Below are 26,568 nucleotides of genomic sequence, written 5' to 3' on the forward strand. Positions count from 1 at the left end.
TTTGAATGGGTGCGAGAGTAGAATACAAATGTTTTGGTAAAACAGTTAAAGAGTTTTGGAAGTAGTGAAGGATGCAAGGAACTACAAACTATTTCTAAAAATTTGCAGACTAGAAATCAAAGCTTCTGCGTTAACTTTATTGTTTGCAAAATCAGATTTATCAAACAATTCAAGATCAAATGTCTGTTGAAAATTATCATGTATAGTTTCCATAATTTTGGATGGGTATTGGAAGATTTTCTCCAAAAATGTCTAGTTATTGCTTTGAGTGCTAAGGCTCCACCTCTGTGCTGTATTCGATTTTGTAAAGTTACCTAGAAATAAAAATTCTGTATAGATAAATTAACTATAATAACTATTTTATCACGTATTTACCTCATCCTCAATTGGAATTAATTCTTCGATTGGAATATCAGAACTCGGTGGCCTTCCTGGGCCTCTTCGGTTCCGCCATTACTTTTTTGAATGCTGCTTTTTCTATAGCTCGCTGCTGATTTGTTAAAGTTAGTATACCATCATATGCTGACTTGCCCAACGACATTATAATTTTTTCTTCACTCATTTCATGAGCTTGACTAGTATTGTTTACTTCTTTCCATCTTAAATATAAGTAAAGATTATTAAACTAACTCAAATTATAATTTTATTAATCATATATACATACCCACATTTTAGAGTAAATTCGGTATCAGCTTTAACAAAAGAACAAAGATTCATGATAATTTTTGGATTTGGACATGGATTTCTTTCCAGACATAAAGAAGTAACATAGCTAAATGCCTCAGCTGATAACTGTTGTAGCGGTTCTAAAGTTTCCCTTTTAATGATTCCATTAAAGGTTTTATTAAAGGATTAAGTTTAACGGTAAACAATGAAGCTGAGTAGCAGCACCTGCAATTGCAGCCATTGTCCTAGAATAAAAATGTATTTTTATAAAATACATAAATCCCAAATTAAGGAAGTAGTACCTTTTACAAGTTTAAAATCTCGTACTACTTACGAAAACATTTAACATCAATTGATCTGATGTTGTCTGTGTAACCGAGGCATAAATATTTTTCCTTCTCTCTTCTAAAGATTCAAATACTTTCTGTTTGAGTTTACATTTGACTAACAATTGTTGGGTGGAGGGACCGCTAAATTGAGCAATTGTTTCTAAGGTATTACGTCACGGTTATCAATTCCAAGATCTATTTTGTAATGCTTTAGCATGGCAATGAAATCCCTAGTCTCTTGAGTAGCCTGCAAAATTATTAATCATATTACATATTGATTGTTGAGTTAGCTAACGAGTTGAATTAAGTATAAACTATTATAATTATTCGCCTGGTGCATGTAACAGCTATCTCATCATAATAAACTGTTTGATTCATTGGCAGCCTGTAAAGTTTCTGCCAATACTGTATGACACATGGTCGGCTTGAGTTATCTCGAATAGACCAATCTGCTAACACTAAACTTGCTACTAATTTCTGCAAGGCAGAATGTGATTGCAAATATGGCAACCATGACACGTATAAAGTGTCCAGAGGATAATTGGTGTCAGGAGGATATTCTACTCCGGGAGACGGTTTCACCAAGTACTGAGATAACTGACCTAAAAATATACTCATTACATAGAAAAAAAAAACAATGATAAAGAAAAAAGATATTCTACAGGTTATTTATCATTACTGACCAGCATTTCCGATGCCACACATCTGGCTCTTATAACATTTTGTTCTCTAATATTTTGTGGTGTTTGATTCCCTTCCTACAACAAAACTTTTGAGTTTCAATATAACAATTACTTTCAGAACCACCCACTGCTCTTCTAAATGAAACAATAAGAAATTGTTATAGGATTTTCTCTATAATATTATTATTTGAAAATTAATACCTTCAGTGATGCAGCATGTATTAGCGTTGACGGATCAAAAGGAACCCTTGCAGGATGCATTACCATACATAGCCAAGATGCAAAAAATGGACAAGCTGCATGCAGAAGTGCATCGAGAGATGAATTTGCAACAAGATTGCACCAAACCTACAAATATATTTTGTGTAATATATCAATAATTTTTTATATAAATATAATTATAACTTCTTAACAAGATCTGGATTTCAGGTATATGTTCAATTAACACTCTTTGAAATATATGCCTCAAGGCTTCTTGAAGTAAACATGATGGCCATATAAGTTACAGATTTATGTGATAAAGTGAATAGAGTCTGCAATGTTGCAATCGCACAGAACTTGAATTATGAGCTAAAAATGGCCATAATCGAGGGAAAGGAACAACTTATGTTAATGGCTGAGTTCTACACAAAGAACCAAATACAAAATGAATATTTCAAAATAAGATTCGATTTGTTAGCAAATATAATTTACTTTAATAAATCTGCAGATCAGGTAAACTTAAAATAGCAGCTAGTAATCCCATAAAAGAATTACATGCTGAAGCCAGCTCATCTGATCAAGAAGTAAGTCCCAAGTTTTGTTACAAGCGAGAGAGCTCAGTTAGAACCCTAAACAAATAAATCAGAATATTCATAATTATATTAAGAAACAATATTAAATTGAAAGGGCTTCATACATCATTAATTTATCAGCTACTGGAATAAGACAAGAGGCAGCTACAGCACCAACATCGTCCATGCTATCACCAACACCAAGTTGGATATGTGGAAAGACGATAGGTAATATTTCTGACACCAAATCCTCATTAAAAAGTTAAATACGATGATCATTTCGCATGTTGCGTTTTAGTATCACAACTAATGTTAGACCTGTCTGCAGCAAAGCATATATTTAATTCCTAGTAAACCACATGCCTAGTTTCCCATTCTTTCCTGCTCAACATTGGATTAGAAATTTAAAACTCTATGCACATCTGGAGGTTTCAATCTTTAACAATAAGACCTAAGCCTGTGCACATGTTTCACGCACTGGAGCCACCACTTGATCAGAAACAAAATCACCAAACCATCCAATGCCAAAATCCATAATAATCTAACAGCTGCATCTTCCAACAATATATTATGCTGCTCTTCATCTAAAACCCATTAACATTATGCATATATTAATTTGATTGAAATAGGTATCTATTACAATGAATTATAGAAAATTACTTGTTCTTAGTTGTATCAGCATTTTTCCTGCACCTTCTCCTGCAGCTTTAAGACTCCCTAATGCCTGTTGCTGCCCCATGTCGAGGCCCCACCTTGGACTAATAATTCAAGCCATAAACGTTCACATAATCCTTCCAATGGCCATTCAACGGTTCGCTCCATTCCCACTTCCATCAGGAGTTCCAAACCCTCACCTATTGAAAAGAAATTTATTTTAAACAAAAATTTACTAATTAACTAAAAATGTAATTAGTATAAATATTTAACAACTTTGAGGGTATCTTACATGAATTTTCATCCAATTCTAATTTAACTTTCTTCTTCTCGGTTCATCATCATCTTCAAGCGAGTGTTTAGAACCATTACGATGATAGATCTGAAATGCAGATTGCTTGCTTTTCTCCGAGCCTTATTAATTTCCCTAGAAATAAGAACTGAGCTAAACAATTCATCAATAGGTTTCTGAAAATATAGTGTGTCAACAAAATTGTAATATTAAGTTTACAATAAATTTCTTACCCTATCCTGTGTAGTATTGCTAGGTAAACTTGATGGCTTTAAATCATCATTTGTCACTAAAATTCCTAAATTACTAATCGAAGATAATATAGAGTTATCTCCAAATCCTAAACGTAAATTTAGCTGATGGCGTTGATGTGATATAGTTTCATTAATATCTGTCAATGTAGAGAGATGATATAAATATATATATACATGTGAAAAATTCTAAATTTTTCCAGTATTACCTCTACTATTATCATCATCACAGTCAATTCTTTTCCTTCAGATCCACTCAATGGAGCAGCGCACAATATTTTTTCTAAAGTTGAATGTGTCCAATCTCAGTCTATTTGAAGCAGAAACATCCTTTTCTGTTATAAAAGAATACAACTCTTGAAAACTTAAGATAGTATTTAGAAACCAGACATGCCAAGCTTAGTAATGAACATAGAAAAGCAATACTCAATCTTAAAATTATTGTTTACATTGTGCAATCAATTTTAGCTTTCCAAACCTTCGATCTTAATCACTTGTCCTGGAGGAGATCCCACCTAGGCAAACTATTTAAAATGGCTTCAATGGCTGGGCGGCAGTATTCTTGTATCCCAATTAGAGTTACGAAGCAACACTAAAGTTCTTTTTAAGAGATTATGCAACTCATGCGGATGCAATGATTGAACTTCTCCTAATTGTTTAGCTGCTAATCTTCGTGTAACTTGGGATGTCCCACTCTCTAAGAGGATAAAAATCTATCCAGTCTAAAATTAAGTAAATACAGATTAAAATAATGTGTTTATTTGAATATTTCTTAATGTGAAGTTCATTTCCAGTGATTTCTATGATATTACCTAGTTGAACAAATATTTGATTTTAGGAAAGTGTATATATTAGAGAGATTATTTACTCAAATAAATCTAATATGCCTGACTACGTGAAATACAAATACCAGTGATCAGTGACCAATAAACAACAATATACCATATTTAAATATGAAAAGATTAATTAAAACGTGAACAATTACCCCTAAATGAAAGAGCTTCCTACTTAGACCCCTATTTGATAGTTTATTTAGTAAAATGAGATCAAGTATACATACCTAGAACTCATTGTTGTAATCAATAGTATATATCAATGTCCTAATCGTAGTAGAAGTAATCCTGGAATTGTTTGTAAAAATTTAATATTCGCCGGAATTACCTAAATGCATAATCAGTAGTATAAAAAACTATATAGTCTATCATAGCCTATGGAATCATTTTCTAGGACATATTATACAAGATCAGATTTAATCTGTGCAATTTTGAAAAAATCTGTCTTACGTTATCTCAGTGCCAACGAGTCATCATGATTATTCAACAAATCAGCGCAAATAACATAAAATTTTTGGAGTTTTGAAAAAAAATTCGACAATTCAAGGAAAGGAAGCTCATCATAAGGCGATCAGTTATATACTGACAGCCATATTGCTGCACAGTCTGAATTAGTACGTACAGAATAGAACGTGATTGGTCGTTCACAAATTACACTCCAATTCCGACCAATCACAGGACGGCATTAATAATAGTTAGTTAGACTGTTGACAGATTGTGGCGTTGAAGTGCATCTTTCATTGCACGACAAAAATACAAAAGTTAAAAGAACAAATGCTAATGTTTACGTTTTATTTATCAAGGCTTAAAAGCCAAATGCAATACCTAATAACTTTTCGGTACCCACGACTTTACGTCGGCTGTAATTATGATATTACAAATAAAATTCCAGATTTCGAAGTAATTGTTCTCAAGTGATGTGGCTAACTATTATGCTATGGGCTATAGCTGAGTGTTTCAAAAGCTAATATAAACATTTGGAACTTGAATTATTGTCGGGACTAAATCAATTATCATGGCAACTGTTTTTTAATAGCCCATTTTTAACCCAAAGACTGCATCGCTTAAGACAACGAGATTTAGACTATGATGAAGACCAAAGATTTGGTCGTTGTGATTGCACTAGTTATTCATATTTCGCTTTATCCATGGTGCTTTTTTCAGTGGGAAGTGTAATTACAGTTTTAGCTTTAGGTGATGCAGATGGTTACATATTTAGTAACTTGGGACATATGTGGTTAGTAGGACCTATATTTATGTGTTCTGGATTGATGGTTGCCGTTAAAAGTATGCTCTACTTAAGAAGAAAGAGTGTAATACAAATGCTTTTACATCAGAGGGCTATATTTCGGGTAAATACATCATAATATACAATATTGCAATTTCAGATTCGTCGTTTGAAAAGATTTTACCTTTAGAAAGTACATCTTTGTATTTCGAGATCTATTTTCCATAATGGCATACTTATCATACTACATATAATTATATTTTTTCTATTAGGATTTGGCAGCAGCACAAGCAGAGCAAGCCTATTCCGGAGGATTGGCTGCTCGAAGTGCATCTACAGCCACATTACCACCTTCTTACGAAGCGCTGGTGACTCCTCTAGCACCACAAGGCACAAGCAGTGAAGCGCCACCTCCTAGCTACGAAGAAGCTATGTTTTTAATGGAAAAATCGAATCATGCAGCTGATGATAAAACTTCTAGTCCTAGAAGGAATCACAAACCTTAAATAGGTTCTTATTTTATTTTATTTACTTACTTACTTTTATTTCATAATTTGACTTTGATAGAATATTCAGTAAATGATAATGTTTATATTATTGGAATATTGTGATAATGTAATGTTAAATATGTGGCTTAAATAACATTTAACATTAAATCTTAGGATTAATTTACCAGGCCAGTTGTTGAGTTTGGAAATGTTTAGGATTGCAATATTGGAAAGGAATTAAATCCTTTAGATATTGTTCATCATTTTTTAAAAGTTCTTCCCTAAATTTTAGAAAGCATTAAGACTAATGTAAATTATATAGAAATTATAATCATAAACGAACATGGAACACATGCAGCTTACATTATCTTGTTTTTGTATATAGTAATCTAAATAGCTGCACTCATGAACTAGAATATAAAATCATGACAAACATACTTAAAGTGCATTTATTTAATTAACTAGTTTATATATTTGTTTGATAATTCTTTCATTGATCAATATATAGTATAGCATGAGATTTAAAAAGTTTAGTTTTTTATTTTAATTTTTGATGTATTTTTCATTATTATATTGGAAATTGTGTTGATAAGCAAATTATTACAGTATTATATTTTTGTAGATGCCTATGTATAACCTAATTTCAATTTGATATGCACAATATTAATACAGGATTTTCTTTATTTTATTATTAAATCAACAAGACTGTGGAACTACATAAGAACTTTGTTTCTTTTAAAACTATATTGTTTCAAGTACCCTTTTTTTAAAGTATGAAACACAATAATGTAATAGTCTCTATTGTACTTAATATAAAACATTAATTCAATTACATAATTTGTGATGTTTAAAAAAAAGATCATACAGCAGCTATAGCAAGTAGCATATATATTTTCAAATATGCTAGTTGCTTACTATGAGATTGTTAACGACTGAAATAATGTATTAATAAGGAGACCTAATTTGTTTAAATTTAGATTGAATTGCATATTGATATTGTTAATAAGGTCAAATTATCATTGTTACATGAATAAATCGATGAAAATTTTGAATCTAATACCTGGAGTTTCAGTTTTGTAAAATAATATAATAAAATTCAATTCAATTTTCATATAATCTTTATTATACATAAAAGTTATATTTTACCTTTGAACATATGAAATTTATTATAGGTTTCATGAATATTTTTGAATATTTCTCTATTAGCAACACTAGATACAGTATTCAAATATTTGAGTGCATGAGAGTCGCATAGGCTATGTATTTGATAACAGCAATTCAGTAAGGATTGCTTAATTTCATTTGTTAAAGTGTAAGAAGAAAGTTCAACTATTACATCGTGCATCAAGTAAGCAGGCCTTGATAAATTGCGTTTTAACTTTATGAGCGAAGTAAAAACCCTAAAAATAACAAAAAAAAACATACAATACACTTAAATAAAGATTATTATAATATATGAATATGTACATACTTTTCTATAGAGTGCCCAAGATCTGCTAGTACACTTTGGAAACTATCTTTTTCCACACTATTGGATTCTTTTGAAGCAGACCACCGTGCCAAGATTTTAATTAAATAACGTATTCCATATATTACCACAGGGAGTCTGTCTAATATCAATGCTGTTCTTTTAAGCAAAGTAAAGTTCACAATTTCAGAGCAAGTTTTAAACAGGTCCACTCCGAATGTTGATAAATCATCAAAAGGTGTTAGGAAAACAGCACTTAAAATTGATTCAATCACTAATACATTAATTTGAAGCTGAAATTAAATAATTAAAATTATTTGGAATTAAATTATTTTCATAACAAATTGTAAAATAATTACCAAAGGATTTTTAGTAATTGCTAAGAAGAATTTCATTATAACTAGAGTATTCGTTCCATTTGTGTAATGGCCTTTTGTAATCAATGCCAAAAGATCTTGACATAATTTTGTTAATATTTCAAGCCGTAATTTAGTCTTGTTTCCACTTAACATTGCTTCTGTAATATTTACCCACAGATTTATACTGTTTGGAAAGTCTTTTTCGCACTCCATAGATTTAATCTACAAATTAAAAACAAAAATAATATTAATTTCAAATTAAAATAATAAATTTCAATAAAATGTTGAAAAATGTATTGAAAAATGTGTCTTATAACACTTACAGTATTGTCATTCAATTTTAAAATAATTTCTTCAAATTGTTTATCATCACAACTTTCTAACAAAGCAAGAACAGTTTCTGTAGAAGAAATATTCTGAATATTACAATTAATTTTGTAATATACGTCCCATAAGTCCAAAACAAAATTTTCAGGCAAATTGTCCATAAAATGTTTTTGATTTCTTGTAACAAGCATAATAAAGGAGTGTGCATCACCCTTACTTTTTATTTGTATAGTGTCCATCTAAAATTAATGATAATAATAATAATACTTGTGATAAACCATTAATGTAAACAAATAAATTCAGTTACTTACAGAGTATTTTAAATAAATAGGTAAAATTGTTACAATATCTTTAATGTTATCTCTAGCTTCGATATTATTAATCCATAATTGTAATAATTGATTATAACTTGGTAATAGAATTTCAAGAGGTGCATTGCTAGAATATTTTGTAATTATATTGTGGACAATATCGACACATTTGTTTCTCAATTTTGTAACCAAAGCACGTTGTTCTTTATGCAACTTTTTCATCTGCAAAAATATAAAACAATTAACAAATACAAACAAAAATAATTTATTATTTTTGTTACCTTGGTTGAAAGAGTGAGACAAATAGTAGGAACAATAAGTAATTCATGTAATTTACTTGGAATGCTGTCGTCAGGTAAACTTTGATAATTTTTGTGAATTTTCTTCACAACTTTATTAAGCTTAGGAATTATATTAGCATTTTCTTTCATTGACATTTCTATGACCGGCTGGATAAGTTCTGTTTTTGATATCCAGGAAGATATCTTTAAATAAACGGTGGAAGATATGTAATCATCAACATTGAAACTTGTTCCACTTTCCAAAACATCTAAAATTGATAAGTAATTTACAATTGTTATAGAAAAATTAGGAATTTATTTTTGTTATAAATCTCTCGTACCAGAATAATTATCTGACTGAGATATAATATGTATGAATTATATCAAATAATACAGTAATATAAATAAACAAAAAAAAAACGTGGATAACAGTCCATGGTTTTAACTTGATATTTATTATATTAAAATTGTGTAAAATGTGTAAAAATATAAAAATTTGAATAGTAAGTAGTCTATGATTTTATTTTAATAATTTTAATTAAAAAAAAACTATGTGTATTAATTGTCTGACTGAGATATAGTATGCATGAATTATATCAGTAAAGAAAATAAATTAAAAAAAATAAATAAAAGTAAAATAAATAAAAAATAGTAATAATAAAAAAACTCGAAAAAAAGTAAATTTATGCATCTAGTCTCACTTCATCTCACAGAATAAGAATTATATCAAATAAATATATAAATTAATTAAAAAATAATAAAAAAAAAAAAAAAAAAATTGAATTTATGTGTATAAATTCATAATTCATAAATTAAATTGAAATACATTCTATATAAATTATATCAAATAAATTAAAAAAAGTTGATAATAAATAAATAAAATAAAAAAAAGGAAATTTATGTGTCTTGTCTCATTGCAATACAGAATGAATCAAATAAGTAAATTAAAAAAATAGATGATAAAAAAATAATAATAAAAAATGTGATTGAATAAACTCACTTGCTAATATTACTCCACAAGTGCTCCGACACCCTTCAACATGCGCTTGATAATTACTATCATCATTTACTAATTTATTAACTTCACTCAAATATGCAAAGATAGAAATTATAAAAATATATATACTGCATTTAGTTGTATTGTCTAAAAATTGCAAGTTCAATGCTACAAGTGCTTTTAAATAAATTTCAAGAGCCGCTACATCAACAATTGGAGACTCCACAACAAAATCTTGTTCTAAAGTTTCACCAATGGAAATCAAAAACTTTTGTTTATCATCTAATATTTCTGAAATATTAAATTCTTCGACTATTTTCAGTGATTTCGATAACAATTTAGCAATTTCATGAAATATGCTAAATAAAGTTACTGAAATATAATTATTGTTTTCTTGTATATAATCTGATTGTAATATGTGCAAATTATTTGGTTTAACTATATCATGGATAGAATTATTAACTAATTCTATAACTTGAGCCTGTGTCATTAAGGGTAGTAAGGATTTGAATATAAGTTTTGAATTCAAAATATTTTCCCAATTGTTATAGACTACTTTTAGTTCTTCCTTTAGGTCATGCTTATTATTACTTAAACTGTGTATCATCATTTTGTACCGTAACTTTTGTAGATGTATATTATTCTGAAACAAAAAAAATAATTAATTTCTAATCCAATCCAAATATAAAACCAAGTTCCATACCAAGTAGTCTTTTGATTTTGTGCAATCACTTTCTTTAACTAATTTACATAATTTGTTCCAATGTTTTTCATTGAAATATTGTTCAATCAGTTGTAGTTGCAATTGGGTGTCCATGCAATTCCAATAATATTTTAGCATTATTATAAATTCACCAACTATGTATGCTGTTTCGAGCCAATGCACCAACAAGCTATGTAACTTTATTTGAAGTAAAACAATTAAAATAGTTTTATAAAATAATTTAATTAAAATTAAATCAAAATACCAACCTTTTCTTTAACAATCACAAGAGCAACCTTAGCTAGAATTTCACAAGATTTTTTACTATGATCCCACAATTTTGTATAATTTTCTTTGGACATCAATGGCAATTTACAGTTCTTCAAAAAACTGGTAATGAAACGCAAGATTACTTGTGTCATTACAGAGGCACCAAAAACTAAAATAATTAAACATAAACAATAATACATAAATGTAGAATATATTTATAATGCATTTGATATTACTATTTGTATCATCTTTGCTATTTAGTATTCCCTTATTATCAAGAGTGTACAGAAGACTTTGTAATGTGTTCCATGTAATGCTGGCATTTAGATTTTCCATTGAATTACCCCAGTGCTCTGCGACCTCAAGAGGCCAAATTTGTTCAATATGATAATCCGATTTAACATTCTCATTGGAAGCACATTCTACTTGTATCGCTGCATCAAGATCATTAAGTAATAACAAGGGTAATTTATGAACTCTATTCAATTTTGATAAAGTTTGAACAACATGCTTGAGAAATGTTGAAAATTCAAGTAGACCCTCACTACTTTCTTTCTTCATCAACATAGACTTGATTAAGAACTCTTTCAGTTGTGGTTCAATGATTAATGGATTTAATAATATTGCTGAATTCAGAAACGCAAACATGAATTTATCTGAATTAACAGAACTAGATAAAATGTCCATTGAATATTTTTGAAGATATGACATTAAGGTTTCACCATTATCTTCAATTTCTAAAGAAACATTCTCAATTTTGAAAATATCCACGAGTATGCATGGATAAAATTTGTTGTTCTTGTTGCATTCAATAATACTTTTGAACAATTTAATAATATTTGAGCTTTCTTTGTAAGCTTTAATATAAGCAATACATAAAATTTTGAAGGCAAGTTCTGAACACTCTTTTGCCTCCAAATGATCAAATACATCCATAAAGTGTTCAATAAATTTTGTACTATCTTTAGTAAAAACACAAGTTTGAATTAATTCTACACATTTGTTGTTCAAAACCTCATCCTCTATTTTATCAAGAAGCAAAATCAAATTCACAAGAGCTCCTTTTAAAACATTTTCATAATAAATATCTTGATCCAAAGCAATTTTATGAAGATTGATTAAATATGCAATAATCTTATTTACATACAATAAAATTTCACTTCTTTGATTATTTGTATTTATACTAGCTTCACTAGTTTTTATTAACTTTACAATAACCTTATTCCACAATGGTAAATTTGATACAAAATATTTTTGTACTGAAGTATTATCAATTACGCTAATCAAGCCATCAACTATTTCCAAAGACTGTGATTCTAATTTATTTAGAAGTATCTATAAAACAACAATACTTCAATTATTACTCAATTATGAAATAAAACCATTACAGTAAAACAAATTTCAATATGAATACCTTAATTAAATTTTCTATGAGCGAGTTATCTAAATCAGCGTATGCAAATGATGTACCAAAACACTTTTTAATAGATTCTATCCACGAAAAATCATCTGTACTATTATCGGCCAAATTGCAGAGCCAATTTAATGTAATATTTCTGTGAGATGTTAATGGAAAATTGTTTGATTTGAATATATCTTCAGCCATCCGAATTCTTTTGCATAATGGTGAATCATTATCGTCCAGGCGACGTTTTAATTCTAAATGAAAAAAGAAGTAAAAGTAGAAGGAAATATATGGGATTTCATAATTTGTTTTATAAAAAATTATAGTTTTAAGAGGTAACATAACCTATAAAACAACATCAAGACATACCTATTGCTAAAGCCATTTCAAATGAATCACAACTATTCAAACTAGAATAATAAATGATAAAAAATTAAAGCTAAAAAGTAACACTGTTTCTGATAATAATGCATAAGTAGTCACACATAAAAATATTTATAACTTTAAAATTCAACTTTAACAACAAAAACACGTGCACTTGACGTTAAGTGTTGCCATGTCAAGTAATAGTTGACATTTTGACAGTTCGAAAGCGGCGAACTTCGTTATAGTTCGGCCATACGTCAAAACGGCCGTTAAATTTAAAAAAAATCCGTTAAACAAAAAAAACTAAAAGAAGTTCGTTATAGTTCGCCCGATAAACGGAAATAGTTCTTTACACTAAAAAAATCCGTTTAAAATGTTATCCATGGATTATTTTTAACAAAGTTAATAATTAACATAATTATACAAAAAAATATAGTTAGAAATAATTTTTTTATATATTTAACGAGAATTATTATGCAATATCTTAATTACACAGACCCCTTATTAAAATTAGTCGGTAATAAGTTTAGTACCATATCTAACATAAAACAGTTTTAATAGGAAAAAAAGATAAAATTTACTACATTTCCATGCCAACAGTTATATACACCCCGAATATTAAAGATTGGATTAAAACGACTTTGAATTCGATCTTTCATATTCTTTAGGATTTAATAGAAATTTCGGGAATTTTTTTTTTATTTTTGTCAAATAACTCATAAATATTATATGAGAACACCCCTTTTCAGTTAGATAGGGAGAAACTAGATACAATTTACTACGATTCTATGCCAAAATTTATATACACTCTGATATAAAAGATTGGAATAAAACGCGTTTGAATTCGACCTTTTATTTCCTTCAGTATTTAATAGAAAATTTGGGACATTTTTTTGGTTTTTGTCAAATTACTCATAAATATCAAGGTAAAGCACTCCTTTTCAGTTAGATAGATAACGGTTAGATAACTCAAAATAATGTTTATTAAATTATTAGTAAGAAAAATGTACTTTAGAAATCATAATTGCCAAAAAGCAACTAACATATCGTACGAGATTATAAAAATTATTGAAGCAATTATGTTGTGTGATAAAATAAAGTGTGATATTGTTCTTTTGCCGCAGATACTATATTATTTTTTTCTGATTTTTTTATACTGCTTACGTTAAGACCATAAATGAATTCACAAAGGCATCAAATAGGATATTAAAAAGTATAGGATAAGATATTCAAAAAATTGGAACTTTTGAATTGTAGACGTGGGTATAGAACAAAGTCTGTCGGGTCATCTAGTATATGTATATATTTAGTTACATATGACTTTAACGGCGGCATTATTGAATTGAAAACAGGAAGAAGCAGTTTTTATTGTCTTATGCATGTGCAACATGCATGGAATACAAATCAAAAAGTTTTATTATGGTGAAGTAATACAAAACGTATAAATCGTTCCATTGAATCCGAATTGTACTCATACCATTTTCGGTGAATTTTTCAATCGTTGATAAAAAAAATTAGTGTTGAAATTGAAAGAAAGATGCCACGGGAATAATTTATAAATTACTACCAAACCCGACAAACTGTGTTTCGCCACCAGATGGTTTCGTGAGAAAGCTGAAGAAATTTTTTGTTTGTTTTATATTTGAAAAGGAAAAATTTGATTTTATTATACAACAGTAATGAATTTATTTCGATTACAAAAATGAAGTGTTTTTCAGTTGAACTTCTCTAAGTAAATGAAAGTGAATCCGTAAATTATCCGTTTCATTGAAGTACTCTTTGGTAAACCACATTTTTTGTTTTTTTGTCTGACGTTAACACAAACAAAGCGGATGGTTTCCGAACTCGTGAACAGGCAACGTATAACTGCCCATGTGAAAAACAATGATTTTCTAAATAACCTATTTGAAATTTATCCCGCAAACACTAAGCAATTGGCCTTGAGACTTGTTATTGCGAAAGCAAGGCGAACTGGAAATTGCAATCGTTTGAAGTCAAACGGAAGACCAGTCGGAATCATTGGTATGTCACCAAATCGCTAGCAATTTTTGATTGAATGGTGAAATGCAGTGCGTGTACATCATTATTCTCTGCGACAAGAATTGCTCGTTGACTTAACCAAGCATAATTCTGATAATTTTCACTAATGTCATTACTCGAATTTTTAATTACGGTGCGTAAAGTTCCAGCAGCTTGCATTAAGGCACGATGCCATGCACGACTAATTTTCTTAGCTATAAACCTTGCAGAGCCCGAGACCTTTCCAACGAATGCACAATTGTCGAAATTGGTTCGTGCGTTCTGGAGTTATTTCGTCAGGAAGGAAAACCCGACTTATTTTTATATATATAGAAGATAATATGAAAAAAACACAGACTATTATCAACTTCTGTAAGTGACATTATTATAAAAGTATACAAAATTTATAATATATAATTCTATTTCATTACACATTAATTTGTTCAGCATTATTGGGCTCAACAGTAACACGTCCATAAGGAGATCCAGCTCCAGGTGTTCCTGGTGACTTCTGCAGAAACACTCGTCTCGATATTTTTGCACCTTGGCAAATTAGGTATATAGCAATCACAGACATCAGTAAGGATCCAAAAGACACCAGAACTGCCACAATAGTCTCAGTACTGCCATAAGGTCCTTCTGGTGCACAAAGGAGATCACCAGAATCCAATTCTGATAAAGGATAACCACTAACTGCAGATGGTGAGGCACATTGGAGAGTTTCTTTTACGAGAGGAATCAACCAGGATGCAGAACAATTACAGTACCAAGGGGCTCCTGATAAATCAAACCTGGTAATAAGAAAATATATATATATATATAACTTTATTATCATAAGATTTTAACATTTATACCCACGTTGTTAAGTTCTCAAACACCGGTTTCAATTTAATGTCCAAAGAACTTAAGTATGTTCCAGACATGGTGAGGGTTTCCAATTTTGAGTTCAGCACGTCTCTGCCAAATGCAAATTCACTAAATTTTTGCAGCTTTCGACATCCATCTAACTTAAATTCTTTTAATTCAGGAAATCCACTCAAAGCATATTGTTGAATTTCGGTCAAATTCAAAGAATCCTGGATAATTAGTGATTGCAGTTGTTGCAAAGTGGGAAATGTATCTTGACTGATTTTTCTCATTCCTAAAAAAATAGTAAATAGATAATGTTTATGTTTACATATAGGGTAGATTAGGGCTTAGAGGTCCAACACCAATATTCCAACGATACTATTTTAAAGTAGAGGGCAAAATATGTGTCATTTCCGTCGGTTGACATCGCTATTACGAGATAAACGGCCTTATAGTAAAGTTTTTAACAAAGGTATTTTTTCATTGTCATTTTTTGTTGAGCAGGGTTATTTGGTTTAAAATACATAGATATAATTTTTAAATATACGTCATTTAATTGTTTTATTTTTATTAACTTTCCAACTTTGAAAAATAATCAAAATTTCAGAAGTTTCTGAAAATTTTGGTATACAGCCTCATAGTAAATTTTTCAACAAAAGTATTTTTTTATTATCAGTTTTTTTGAGCAGTGATTTGAAGTGAAATTTCTGAAAATTTTGGCATACTTTAGGAATGTGTGTATGTATGCATGGAATCGTAGTAAAAATTTTGTAGTTTATCCTTATCTAACATAAAAGGGGTGCTTTTATATGATATTTGTGAGTTATTTGACAAAATCCAAAAAAAATGTCCCGAAATTTCTATTAAATCCTAAAGAATATGAAAGATTGAATTTAAAGTCATTTTATTCTAAACTTTTATATCGTGGTGTACATAATTGTTAGCATGGAATCGAAGTAAATTTTTAAATCTAACTTAAAAACTAGATGAAGTTTACTACAATTTCATGCCAACAATTATATATACTCCGATATAAAAGTTTGGAATAAAACACCTTTGAATTCGATCTTTCGTTTCTTTCAAATTTATTTCAAATAAATAGAAATTTTGGGACATGTTTTTGGTTTTTGCAAATTACTAACAAATATCATATGAAAGCGCCCCTTTTCAGTTAGATAGGAAGAAACTAGATAAAATTCGATTCGAATTCGATTTAATTCGAAATAAATTATTTCCAAAGAATAACGAAAGATCGAATTCAAAGGTGTTTTATCCCAAACTTTTATATAGGAGTGTATATAATTGTTGGCATGAAATTGTAGTAAACTTTATCTAGTTTTTAAGTTAGATTTAACAGTTTTTGTTCAGATAATCTCTAGAATGACTGACTTGTGAAAATTTCTATTTGGACCTTTATGCCCCATTCTACCCTAAATACAATTTCATCTTACCAGTTCTGGAAATATCAATATACCGCAAAAACCTCGGCAAACTTGGCATAACTTCCATTGAATTACCACGCATGGTAAGATTTTGCAGATTTCTTGCTCCTTGTATACTAAAACTATTTGTTTTTTCGCTTATTTTTAATCCTATACCATCCAAATTCAGTGCCAACAATTTTGGAGCTTCACCATATACCATAGGATGCAAAAAATGACCATCGGACTGTGATAAATTTATTATTTAGATAAAAAATAATATTATTAAATGAATTTTGCAACCAACCTCGAAATATGCGCCTAGTGGATTATAAGATATATCAAAACTTTCAACAAATTGAATTTTTTCGTTGAATCGATGAGGCATCAATGTCAAGTCATTTTGGGACATTGATAATATTTGTAAGTTCAAACAATTGTGAAAACTACCAATATATATCCTGCTAATCCGGTTCCTGCTTATGTCCAGGTGTTTCAAACCTGATAATAAAGCAAAAGATCCTTCTGGTATTGTATCTATATTATTTGCTGAAAGATCAAGGTAGCCCAGAGAAGAACTATTTAATAAAGTTCTGTCTGGAATATTTTTTAATTTCATATAAGACATAATAGCTCTTGATGCTCTTAATGGTAGCACTAAAGTGTTATTAAAATTGATATTTTCATAACCACTGCACATAACTAAAACTGGTGAAACTTGCCAAGGTGTCTGAATTGTATCTAAGGTGCATTCACATTTTAAACAGATTGAGGAATAACACTTAACACTATATAAAATTAAACTACAAATATAAAAATATATAATTAATTTACTCATATTTAATAAGTCATAATACAAGATGATTCAAAGCACCAATTTGTTATCACCGAAACATTATCTTTAAATAAAAAAATTAAAGAGAGTTTTATTTAAATATATCATCTCTTAAATTATGAAGTATTATTAAAATGCACATATATGTTTTTCTATTAATATGGTAAAAGGTAATCAGTTCTTATCAACAAACGGTTATCATGAAGATAACACGGGCTTGCCCATATCAATTTTTATCAATATTAGTTGTAAATCTGCGAATCGATTGCAACAAGAGCCAAAACGGTCCGTGGTTTTGTAGTAAGTGCTTAAGTCTTGCAACTACAGGTCCACGTTCTATTCCTGTCTCGGACTGCTTGATATCAGTTTTGATGATTGATTTATAAAAGTTTTATGTTACGAGATGTAGTACTAAACTTATCGGAGTGTATATAACTGTTAGCGTGAAATCGTAGTAAATTTTATCTAGTTTCTCCCCATCTAATCGAAAAGGGGTGCTTTACCTTGATATTTAAGAGTAATTTGACAAAAAACAAAAAAATGTCCCAAATTTTCTATTGAATGCTGAAGAAAATGAAAGGTCGAATTCAAAGTCCAAACTTTTACATCGGAATTAGTTGTGAGTTTACTGAACATAGTCAGACAGCTGTTGGTCTGATATGTGTTATTTGTTGTGATATAGTTGGATTGGATCTCTGCATACCATATATATATTTACAATTTACGATTACGAGCCATTAATTCCCCTGCAAGTTCTTATTACTCAGACAATTGCCCGATATCGTTTAGCGCATCTCGAACATTTTTTTATTGAAAGAAATCCGCGTTATGCACCATACAAGCTATCATTCCCAGAACCAAAAGATTTACGAATGATACCTTTGATTTCTCGTTTTCGTTGCTTGTTGCTTCATTTTTTTCAAAATTTATGCGAAACGCTTTTGTAATTATAAAGCGGCGTCCGGCTGACCTCCGTAATTCATTTTCGAAGTTAATATGCCTAATATAAAAATATTTTTGTTTCGGCGCGCATGTGGAAATATATATCCGTGGTAATAATTTTTGAGACAGAAATATTGAGATTTTATATTCCAGAGCAAAATACTTCACTTATTTTTTATATTATATTAAAGCTTTCTATCAAAGTATGTGTCTATTATACATATTTATTCGAAATGTCTTGAAATGCAAATGACGTTGAACTAGTGTACTATCGAACAATGTACATCCGTCAGAAGTTTTCATCCTCGGAATGAATAATGGATATTATTATACCTACACGACTGTGTTATAAATGATACAACATGCTTTTACGTAATAAGAATTTTATTGTTGAATGCATTAATTTTTTGAAAATTTAAATAAGATTGAGCGAGATATCTTACTCACGAAATGATTAATTCGATACGATTTGTTTTTAGAAGAGCTGGTTCACCAGATTTTTCTTAATATAACAGTCTGCAGATTTTTAAAGAGACAAATGATTTTTATATTACAGGATTTTTATGATAATTTTTTTTTTCTAATAAACTTCAAGAAGAAAAAGTTTATGTTTGCGCCAGAAAATCAAATCTGCTACATTAATGTTTAATAGATTAATGTTTGATATTTATGTTTAATAGACGTTTTTATGCATTTTGAATCCTTTAAAATCAAAATTAAAAAAAAATATATATGTATGTGTATGTAGATGAGCCACAATTTAACCTTTTGTCAATGTTTTCTCAAAAACTGCAGAACTGATTTAAAAAAATTAAAAGCTTTTTCAAGCAACTCGATAAGGACTTGAGCTGATTAGTTTTGCGAGAAAATCTGTTGACTTCTTTCTTTATAATTGGCCAAAAACTGTAAAAAATTTCGACCATAATTTAGACAAAAATCCTTAACTAATTTTAAAAATTCAAAAGTTGTTCGAAAGATATTAGTTGGAAATCTTTTGCTGATTAATTTCTGGCTAAGATCTGTAAAGATCGAATTTGATTTTGAGCAATTTTGCTGTGAAAACCAAACCAATTATATTAAAACAAATAACAAATATCAAACAAACAACTATCTGACTATGTTCAGTAAAACTCCCAGCTAATTCATCATGATAGAAATATTTTTTTTGCTTTTTTTCAAAAATTTGTTACCTGGTCCATGTTATCCCATAATTTTTTAAAAATTTCACAAAATAATAAATAGCTACAATACTCAAGCAATGCAAAATATGATTTTCATCGGTACATTTTTTACAGAGACAACCCTGTATATAACCTTGATCTGGTATTTGGCAGAAATATTCGTCAGCAGATTTGGAATAACTATTAATTAAATTTATTTTTTGTAAATTCACTTTTTTAACTCAATTTACATTTTTACATAGGGTAGGGCGGGGCTAGTTGAGCAAATTTTTACTTAAACGGATGTAGCTCCTCAATGAAAAGTCTCAATAAATTGCTATACGGCTTAATGGATTTGTTGTTTATCGCTTAACAAAAGTATTAATACTAGTTTTTGGTAATAAGTAAAATTTAAAAACTACAGCTGTTTAAATGCAAAAAGTCAAGTATGCTCAATGTACCCCATAGGTGGGGCAAGTTGAGCACTAAGAAAGTATAATGATATTATAGGTTCAATGTCGATTAGTGATGAGATAAAATAAGTTTTTAATAACCAGTTCTATATTTATAGTCTTTATGGACAGAGAAAACAAAACTTATATTAATTTGCTTTGAATAATTAACGATTAATTAACCTAGGTATTATTTTACCCATATATTCAGTATTTTTGTTTAAAATCATTATTTCTTTATATCATTACTCATAGACTTAGCTTAAATCTTAAAAATAATAATTAATTTCTGGAAGTTAATGGTAATTGTCTTAGTGACAGAACAAGTATAGCAACTATGCTCAACTAGCCCCAACTCGGAATTTCAAAATAAAAGTGAGTTTATAAAAAAACCGTGAGATTTATACCCAGAATCTCTGTGCATATTAAAAGTACTATAATTATATGGAAGAATAAAATTTACCTGGTTAAAAATAAATAACATTTGACTAAACCAGACGAAAACTTGTGATGAATGACTTTTTTACTTTTTGGTCTCAAAATAAACAAAATGCCCGGGAGCCTCACTCATTTGTCCAGCGGCCACTAGCGATCGCGGGATGTTTATTTCTTCCAAATCTCTATCTTTCCGCCATATAATGCCTAAACGGACGGTGAATAGTTTTCGAGATATTTCGATTGCTCAACTTGCCCCTATGCTCAACTAGCCCCGCCCTACCCTACTATTTTTTATGGTTTACGTTTTTGCCTAGCTTCTATAAAAGCTTTGTAAAGAAACCTAAACCTAAACTGTTAACCTAAAATTAACAATATATATTATAAAAAAATTAAATAACGTGTACTTAATTTTTTTATTAAGGTCTCGTAAACTAAACAATAGTGATCACAACCAAAGAAACTAACAACTAAAGAAAATAATTTTGTTATGGATTTTCAAACATGCCGTTTATCTCCCGATAGCGACGTCGTAAGAATCAACGTGATGATTGGTTATAAATCTTTTTCCCTCTACTTTCAAATATTGTTGTTGAAACATTCTTAATTCACTTCGAGTGAATGATTTAAAAAACATTTTACTTGTATTGGGGAAATAAAAAACTGATAAAATTTTGGGGGAACGCAGGCTCAGCAGTTTTCGAAATATAAAAAATGTCATTCGACGGTAAAAATCATCGTTAGACATATCTACATGAAATCATCAGATATTTTATAGAGATTTTAATACTAAGTACAAATTTTGTTATAATTTTTCTGGATTCGTCGCATTTCGACAAAATTTTCATATTTTTTTAAAACTTTTAAAGAAATTGTAAATTAGGGTAGAGAATGTGCCAGCAATTTGCCTTAAGGCACGATTCCATAGACTACTAGTTTTCTATTCTTGGTTATATGAAATAATTTCTATTATTGTCTGTTAAACCCTGTTCCAAGTACAAATATGTACTAGTGTTAAATCTTCTCTACAATAATTATTATTTCATCGCCGTTTGGTGTGACTGTTTTGCCTCGTGCAATTGCTATGTAATTACACCATGTGCAGAAGATACAACTTGGCAAAATTACTAGCCTAGGAACACTGCCATATATCGTTCGAGATATAGGAGATTTATTATAATCCTCCTTAATTTAATAAATTTTATAATTTATACATATGATTTTCTTAGGCTTATAAAATACATACAACCTGTGTCAACTTACCAATTTATTATTATAAGTGAAAAAACAATCCCGGCAATCGGTTTCAATTAGGGTTTATACAAAAACCGACATTTCAGATAACCGGTTTTCGAATTTTAATTTTACTAAAAAACCGGTTTTAACCGGTTTTCGAATTTTATATAGAAAATAAATTTTTGCTTGAATGTTATTTATCCGCAAATTTAGTGTAAATTAAAGCAGTATTTGACTGGATTTATTTATTATTCAATTTTATAGATAGTAAACAAAATTATTTTAATTTTAATTAGTAGAACTAAAAAATAATAGTTTATCTTAATTAAATAACTTTGAAAATAATTATTCGTAATTCATGCATCATTTTCACATATAGGAATGAAAATATTTTTATGATTGTGAAAGGAAAGCTTTCGAATAAATAAAAATAATACACTTTTAAATAAAAAATGCATTAAATTAAAAAAAAATAGATACATGTTGATATATACTTGTTAATATCAATTTTAGTTTTAAAAACAATTAAGCTAAACTCGGGTATTGTCTGTTCCGAACAATTTTAATTAATTAATTTTAAACATTCTAATTGTTTTTTTGTTTAATGAAATATGATTTAAAAAAACTGAGAACGTCTATCGAATTACTATTTAGACTTGTCCTATGATTACCCACAAAATTTTCTGAAATAGAAAATACTCTCATACTTGCGACCAAATTATGCTTAATTGTTTTTAAAGCCTTATATAATAATTCTAAATTTATTGTTATTTAATTTGTGGCTTCTAGGGTTTAAAACTTTTTTATTTTAAATTTGAATAGAGGAAGTTACTTCTTTAAGAAGAAGTCACACTGATTTAAATTAATATATAGACTGGTATAAAAATCTAAATCAATATATACAAAACCTTTCTGGGAACTATTGCAGACTGATAAGATATCAAATGCTTTTTAACCGATATGATTTCAAGAATCAAAACGCTTTCATCTACCTTTTATATTTGGCTATATTTGTCATTTTCCATTTATACAATGAAACCGACTTTTTTAACTAAAAAACCGGTTTTCGAATTCTATAATTTTTGCCAAAAAACCGGTTTTTAAACCGATTTTTGAAAACCGACAAACCCTCTTTCAATTGCACTAAGGCCCTCGATTGTGCGGTGTATGGTGTGTATTATTATTAAATTGTGTTGAATGGTGTACGTTGTTCTTGAGAGTTCATATTATTGTGTATTATTGTGTGTTGTCACGGCCGTAAAGCAATCGATGTGATTCTTGGTAATCGTCCATTTTACGAACGAATATCGAAGTATTTATTATAAACAATTCTTTCTTGACACGTACTCGCACCGTTAATCATATCCTGTTTACGCAACGCGATAGACTTCGACTTCGACTTCGACTCCGACGATTTGGTAATGAATCCATATTTATATAAACGAGATACAATCTCACGATTAATTTAAAAATGTACACATGTAATGTATACATACTCATGCATATATGAGCTCTTCGTGGTGTAATGGTTAGGAACGTGGGATAGCACAGAGTACTCCCGGGCCCGATCCCGACTTGGGTCAGCTGCATAACAAATTGCGTGTGTATGTGAACAGATTTTTATAAATTTGTTTTACTGGAATATTGCGTTAGTTGTAAATTTATTTAATTGTATTATAAAATTTAACAGTCGAGGTTTATATTTCATATTAGGTTGTCAAATATCTCCCTTCCGCTTTTTTTGCTCTTGGTTTATAATACAAAAAGGCGGAAGGGAGATATTTGACAACCTAATATTTATATAGTCTAAAAAAACATACTGCGTAAGCTTTACGTAATAAACAATAAAAAACATCGTTATAAAAAAAAATTAAATTATTTTATTTTTATAACCAAAATTTAAAATTTGGCACGTTTCCCAGGATTTTCGCAATGACGGGTGCACGTTAACCTGAAACGACGCGTTGATCCGGGTTGCGTGAAATTTGGGGGAAAACGTCGGAAAAACTAAATTTGCACTAATAAATATAAAATCTTCTAATGACATAATATTAAAAATCAAATTGTGGATTAATAAAAATTACAATATTGATAAATTATGAGTACAAAAAGTTATATTGATTAAGGGGCACAACTAGTGTAACCGCCTAAAAAAAAGGTGATTTTGGGAATTTATATTAAAAAAACTACTTTATCAATAATTTCAAAATTTTAGGAATATATTTATACATGTTTAGGAATGTATTTATATATAATACTTTTAATAAATACTTTAATCCTTTATTACTTTAATACTTTTTGTTGATTTGCTACTTTTTGCAATCACGAAATTTTATTAATATTTTGATATCAAATTTGAGATATTTTTCACCAAGTTATTCCAGAAAAATTCCATTAAATCAATTATGAAAAGAACTCATTGTCAGAAAACTATGTATGTACATGATAATTGTTTGATTACTTCAACTTGTTTAGTCATACCGAAGTAGCACGTTTTACATTTAAACGAAATTGGTCTTAATTGATGAAATTAAAAGTATTAATTGCATTAATTCAGAAATAACACGAATCTCTTATTATGATATACAGAAGTCAAAAAATTGTATAGTCAAAGTTGGAATAAATTTTTATTTACATCCCTGATAACCATGTTTTATATTTTACTGAATACACAGTATCATTGATTTACTAAACTACATTGTCTCGCAATGCTGTAATCTTTAAATCATTTGCATTTTATCTGTATTTCTCTCATCGATATATAACATAAATTTTTCCAGATTTAATTACAGAAGCCGATGAGAACGCAATTATCAGGAAGCAAGAGTCGTCCTCATAAAACACACGACAATCTTCTTGGGAGCATGTTTTTAGAAGACTATAGTTAAATGTACGAGATATAAATAAAGTTTCATAACATGTGTTATTATAGAGCAAAGGAATAAATCGACACATGGTAATAATGTAAAGAACTACTATTGAGAGGTATCAGCAATTGAGAATAAATATTAAAATCTGTGATGTATTGTTCAGGGGCACACCTGTACTGTGACAACCTAAAGAAAGGCCATTTTTGGAATTTAAAATAAAAAAAACCTGTTAATCCATCTATTTAAAATTTTGAGGGTACATTTATACATGTTTTGAGAATACACAGTAAAATATTTGAAATAAAATATTAAATATTTTTGAAATGACAAGCAATCTCCGGCGGCGTCAAAAAAAGTATCATCAAAAATTGACTTTTTTTCCGGAGATCGACGATAACTTAAAAAATATTCAATTTTTTTCTTCAAAAATTTCACTATATATTCTTAAAACATGTATAAATATATTCTTGAAATTTTGAAATAATTGATAAAGTATTTTTTAAATAAAAAATCCCAAAAATCACCTTTTTTTAGGCCGTTATATTAAGTGTGCCCTTAAAATGGAATTTAGGAAATATAATAAATTTGGCAGAAGTCAACTAATTTAATTTTCTAGTGGTAATGGTAATGGTAATATAGTTGACACCATAACTCTTACTTATCAATTTATTGCAATGTTGAAATAAGTGATATAAAATATTTGTAGAGATAGATCTACGGAAAACCGAAATAAAAAACAAGAAAATATCTCGATGAATCAGAATTTGCAAGTTTTTAATTATAATAAAACCAATGAGATGATGATTTTTATTTCAGCGTGTATAATTATCATATTGCACTGAAATTTGTAGACTGACATTTTCTCAAAATAATTCAGTCTAATATTTCCATTTTACAGATGCCAACTACTCTTAATACTTAATATGTAACAAACTAAATAAATACTCTGATTTTATTCGAAACAAATGTGACTGTTAATTTAATTTAATTAATTAATAAAAATAACTAAAAAATAAAACCAGTGCAAAATATGTAAATAATTATGTAATAATAGTAGTACCAAGAATATAGATATAAAAACATATAAATTCAGAAAACCTCCTGAACCAACTCTAAATGTGTATGAGTTTTGATAATTTTAGAATGGATTTTAGAAAATGTATTTGGCACAAGTTCTAACTAAATTAATTTTCCAGTAGTAATGGTAATATATAGTTGACACCATAAATCTTACATTACAATTTATTACAATTTCCAAACAAGTGATAAAATATTTGTAGATATTAATAAACTAAGAAACCAAAAAGAAAGATAAAAAATATTTTGGTTACTCAAAATTTCTCAGTTTTTAATAATAATTAAACCAATGAGGTGGTGATTTTTATTGTCGCATGTATATTTACCACAAAGCAAAAAAATTAGATCTATATGATATCTTCTAAGAAAAAAAACTTAATTTGTAGTCAGTTCAATTTTTGTATTTTACAGAAGCCAATTACTCAATATTGATACCCTAAAATATATTGTAAAAGTACTGTAAAACTTATTAAAATACTTATTAAATTTTTAAAAAATACTTGCAACAAACTAGTTATATTTAAAAATAATTAAAATTAACTAAATATAAATAAGTTTATAGTAAATAAATCTATATATATAAAAGAG

General features: G+C 28.8%; 2 protein-coding genes across 2 annotated transcripts in view; one reads left to right on the forward strand and one right to left on the reverse strand.

Moving 5' to 3' along the window:
* Positions 1-5,512: 5,512 nt before the first annotated feature.
* Positions 5,513-6,228, forward strand: LOC113373366 (the record flags this gene model as incomplete). Its single annotated transcript, XM_026613671.1, has 2 exons — positions 5,513-5,833; positions 5,982-6,228. Coding segments are annotated over 2 exons (555 nt in total), but the record flags the coding sequence as incomplete, so codon positions are not given.
* Positions 6,229-7,896: 1,668 nt separating this feature from the next.
* Positions 7,897-26,568, reverse strand: part of LOC113373368 — a 24,551-nt gene continuing 5,879 nt past the window's right edge. Inside the window, exons 2-6 of the mRNA XM_026613672.1 lie at positions 8,944-9,212; positions 8,663-8,884; positions 8,348-8,590; positions 8,025-8,246; positions 7,897-7,920 (exon numbers count right to left, since the gene is read on the reverse strand). Coding sequence (XP_026469457.1) covers positions 7,897-7,920; positions 8,025-8,246; positions 8,348-8,590; positions 8,663-8,884; positions 8,944-9,099 — 867 coding nt within the window. The 5' untranslated portion in view covers positions 9,100-9,212. The remainder of the gene's footprint in view (positions 7,921-8,024; positions 8,247-8,347; positions 8,591-8,662; positions 8,885-8,943; positions 9,213-26,568) is intronic.

Source organism: Ctenocephalides felis, unplaced genomic scaffold, assembly GCF_003426905.1.
Source record: "Ctenocephalides felis isolate EL2017-DRISC unplaced genomic scaffold, ASM342690v1 CF-g0.4_SCAFFOLD_01604, whole genome shotgun sequence".
In the NCBI taxonomy this organism is placed as follows: Eukaryota; Metazoa; Arthropoda; class Insecta; order Siphonaptera; family Pulicidae; genus Ctenocephalides; species Ctenocephalides felis.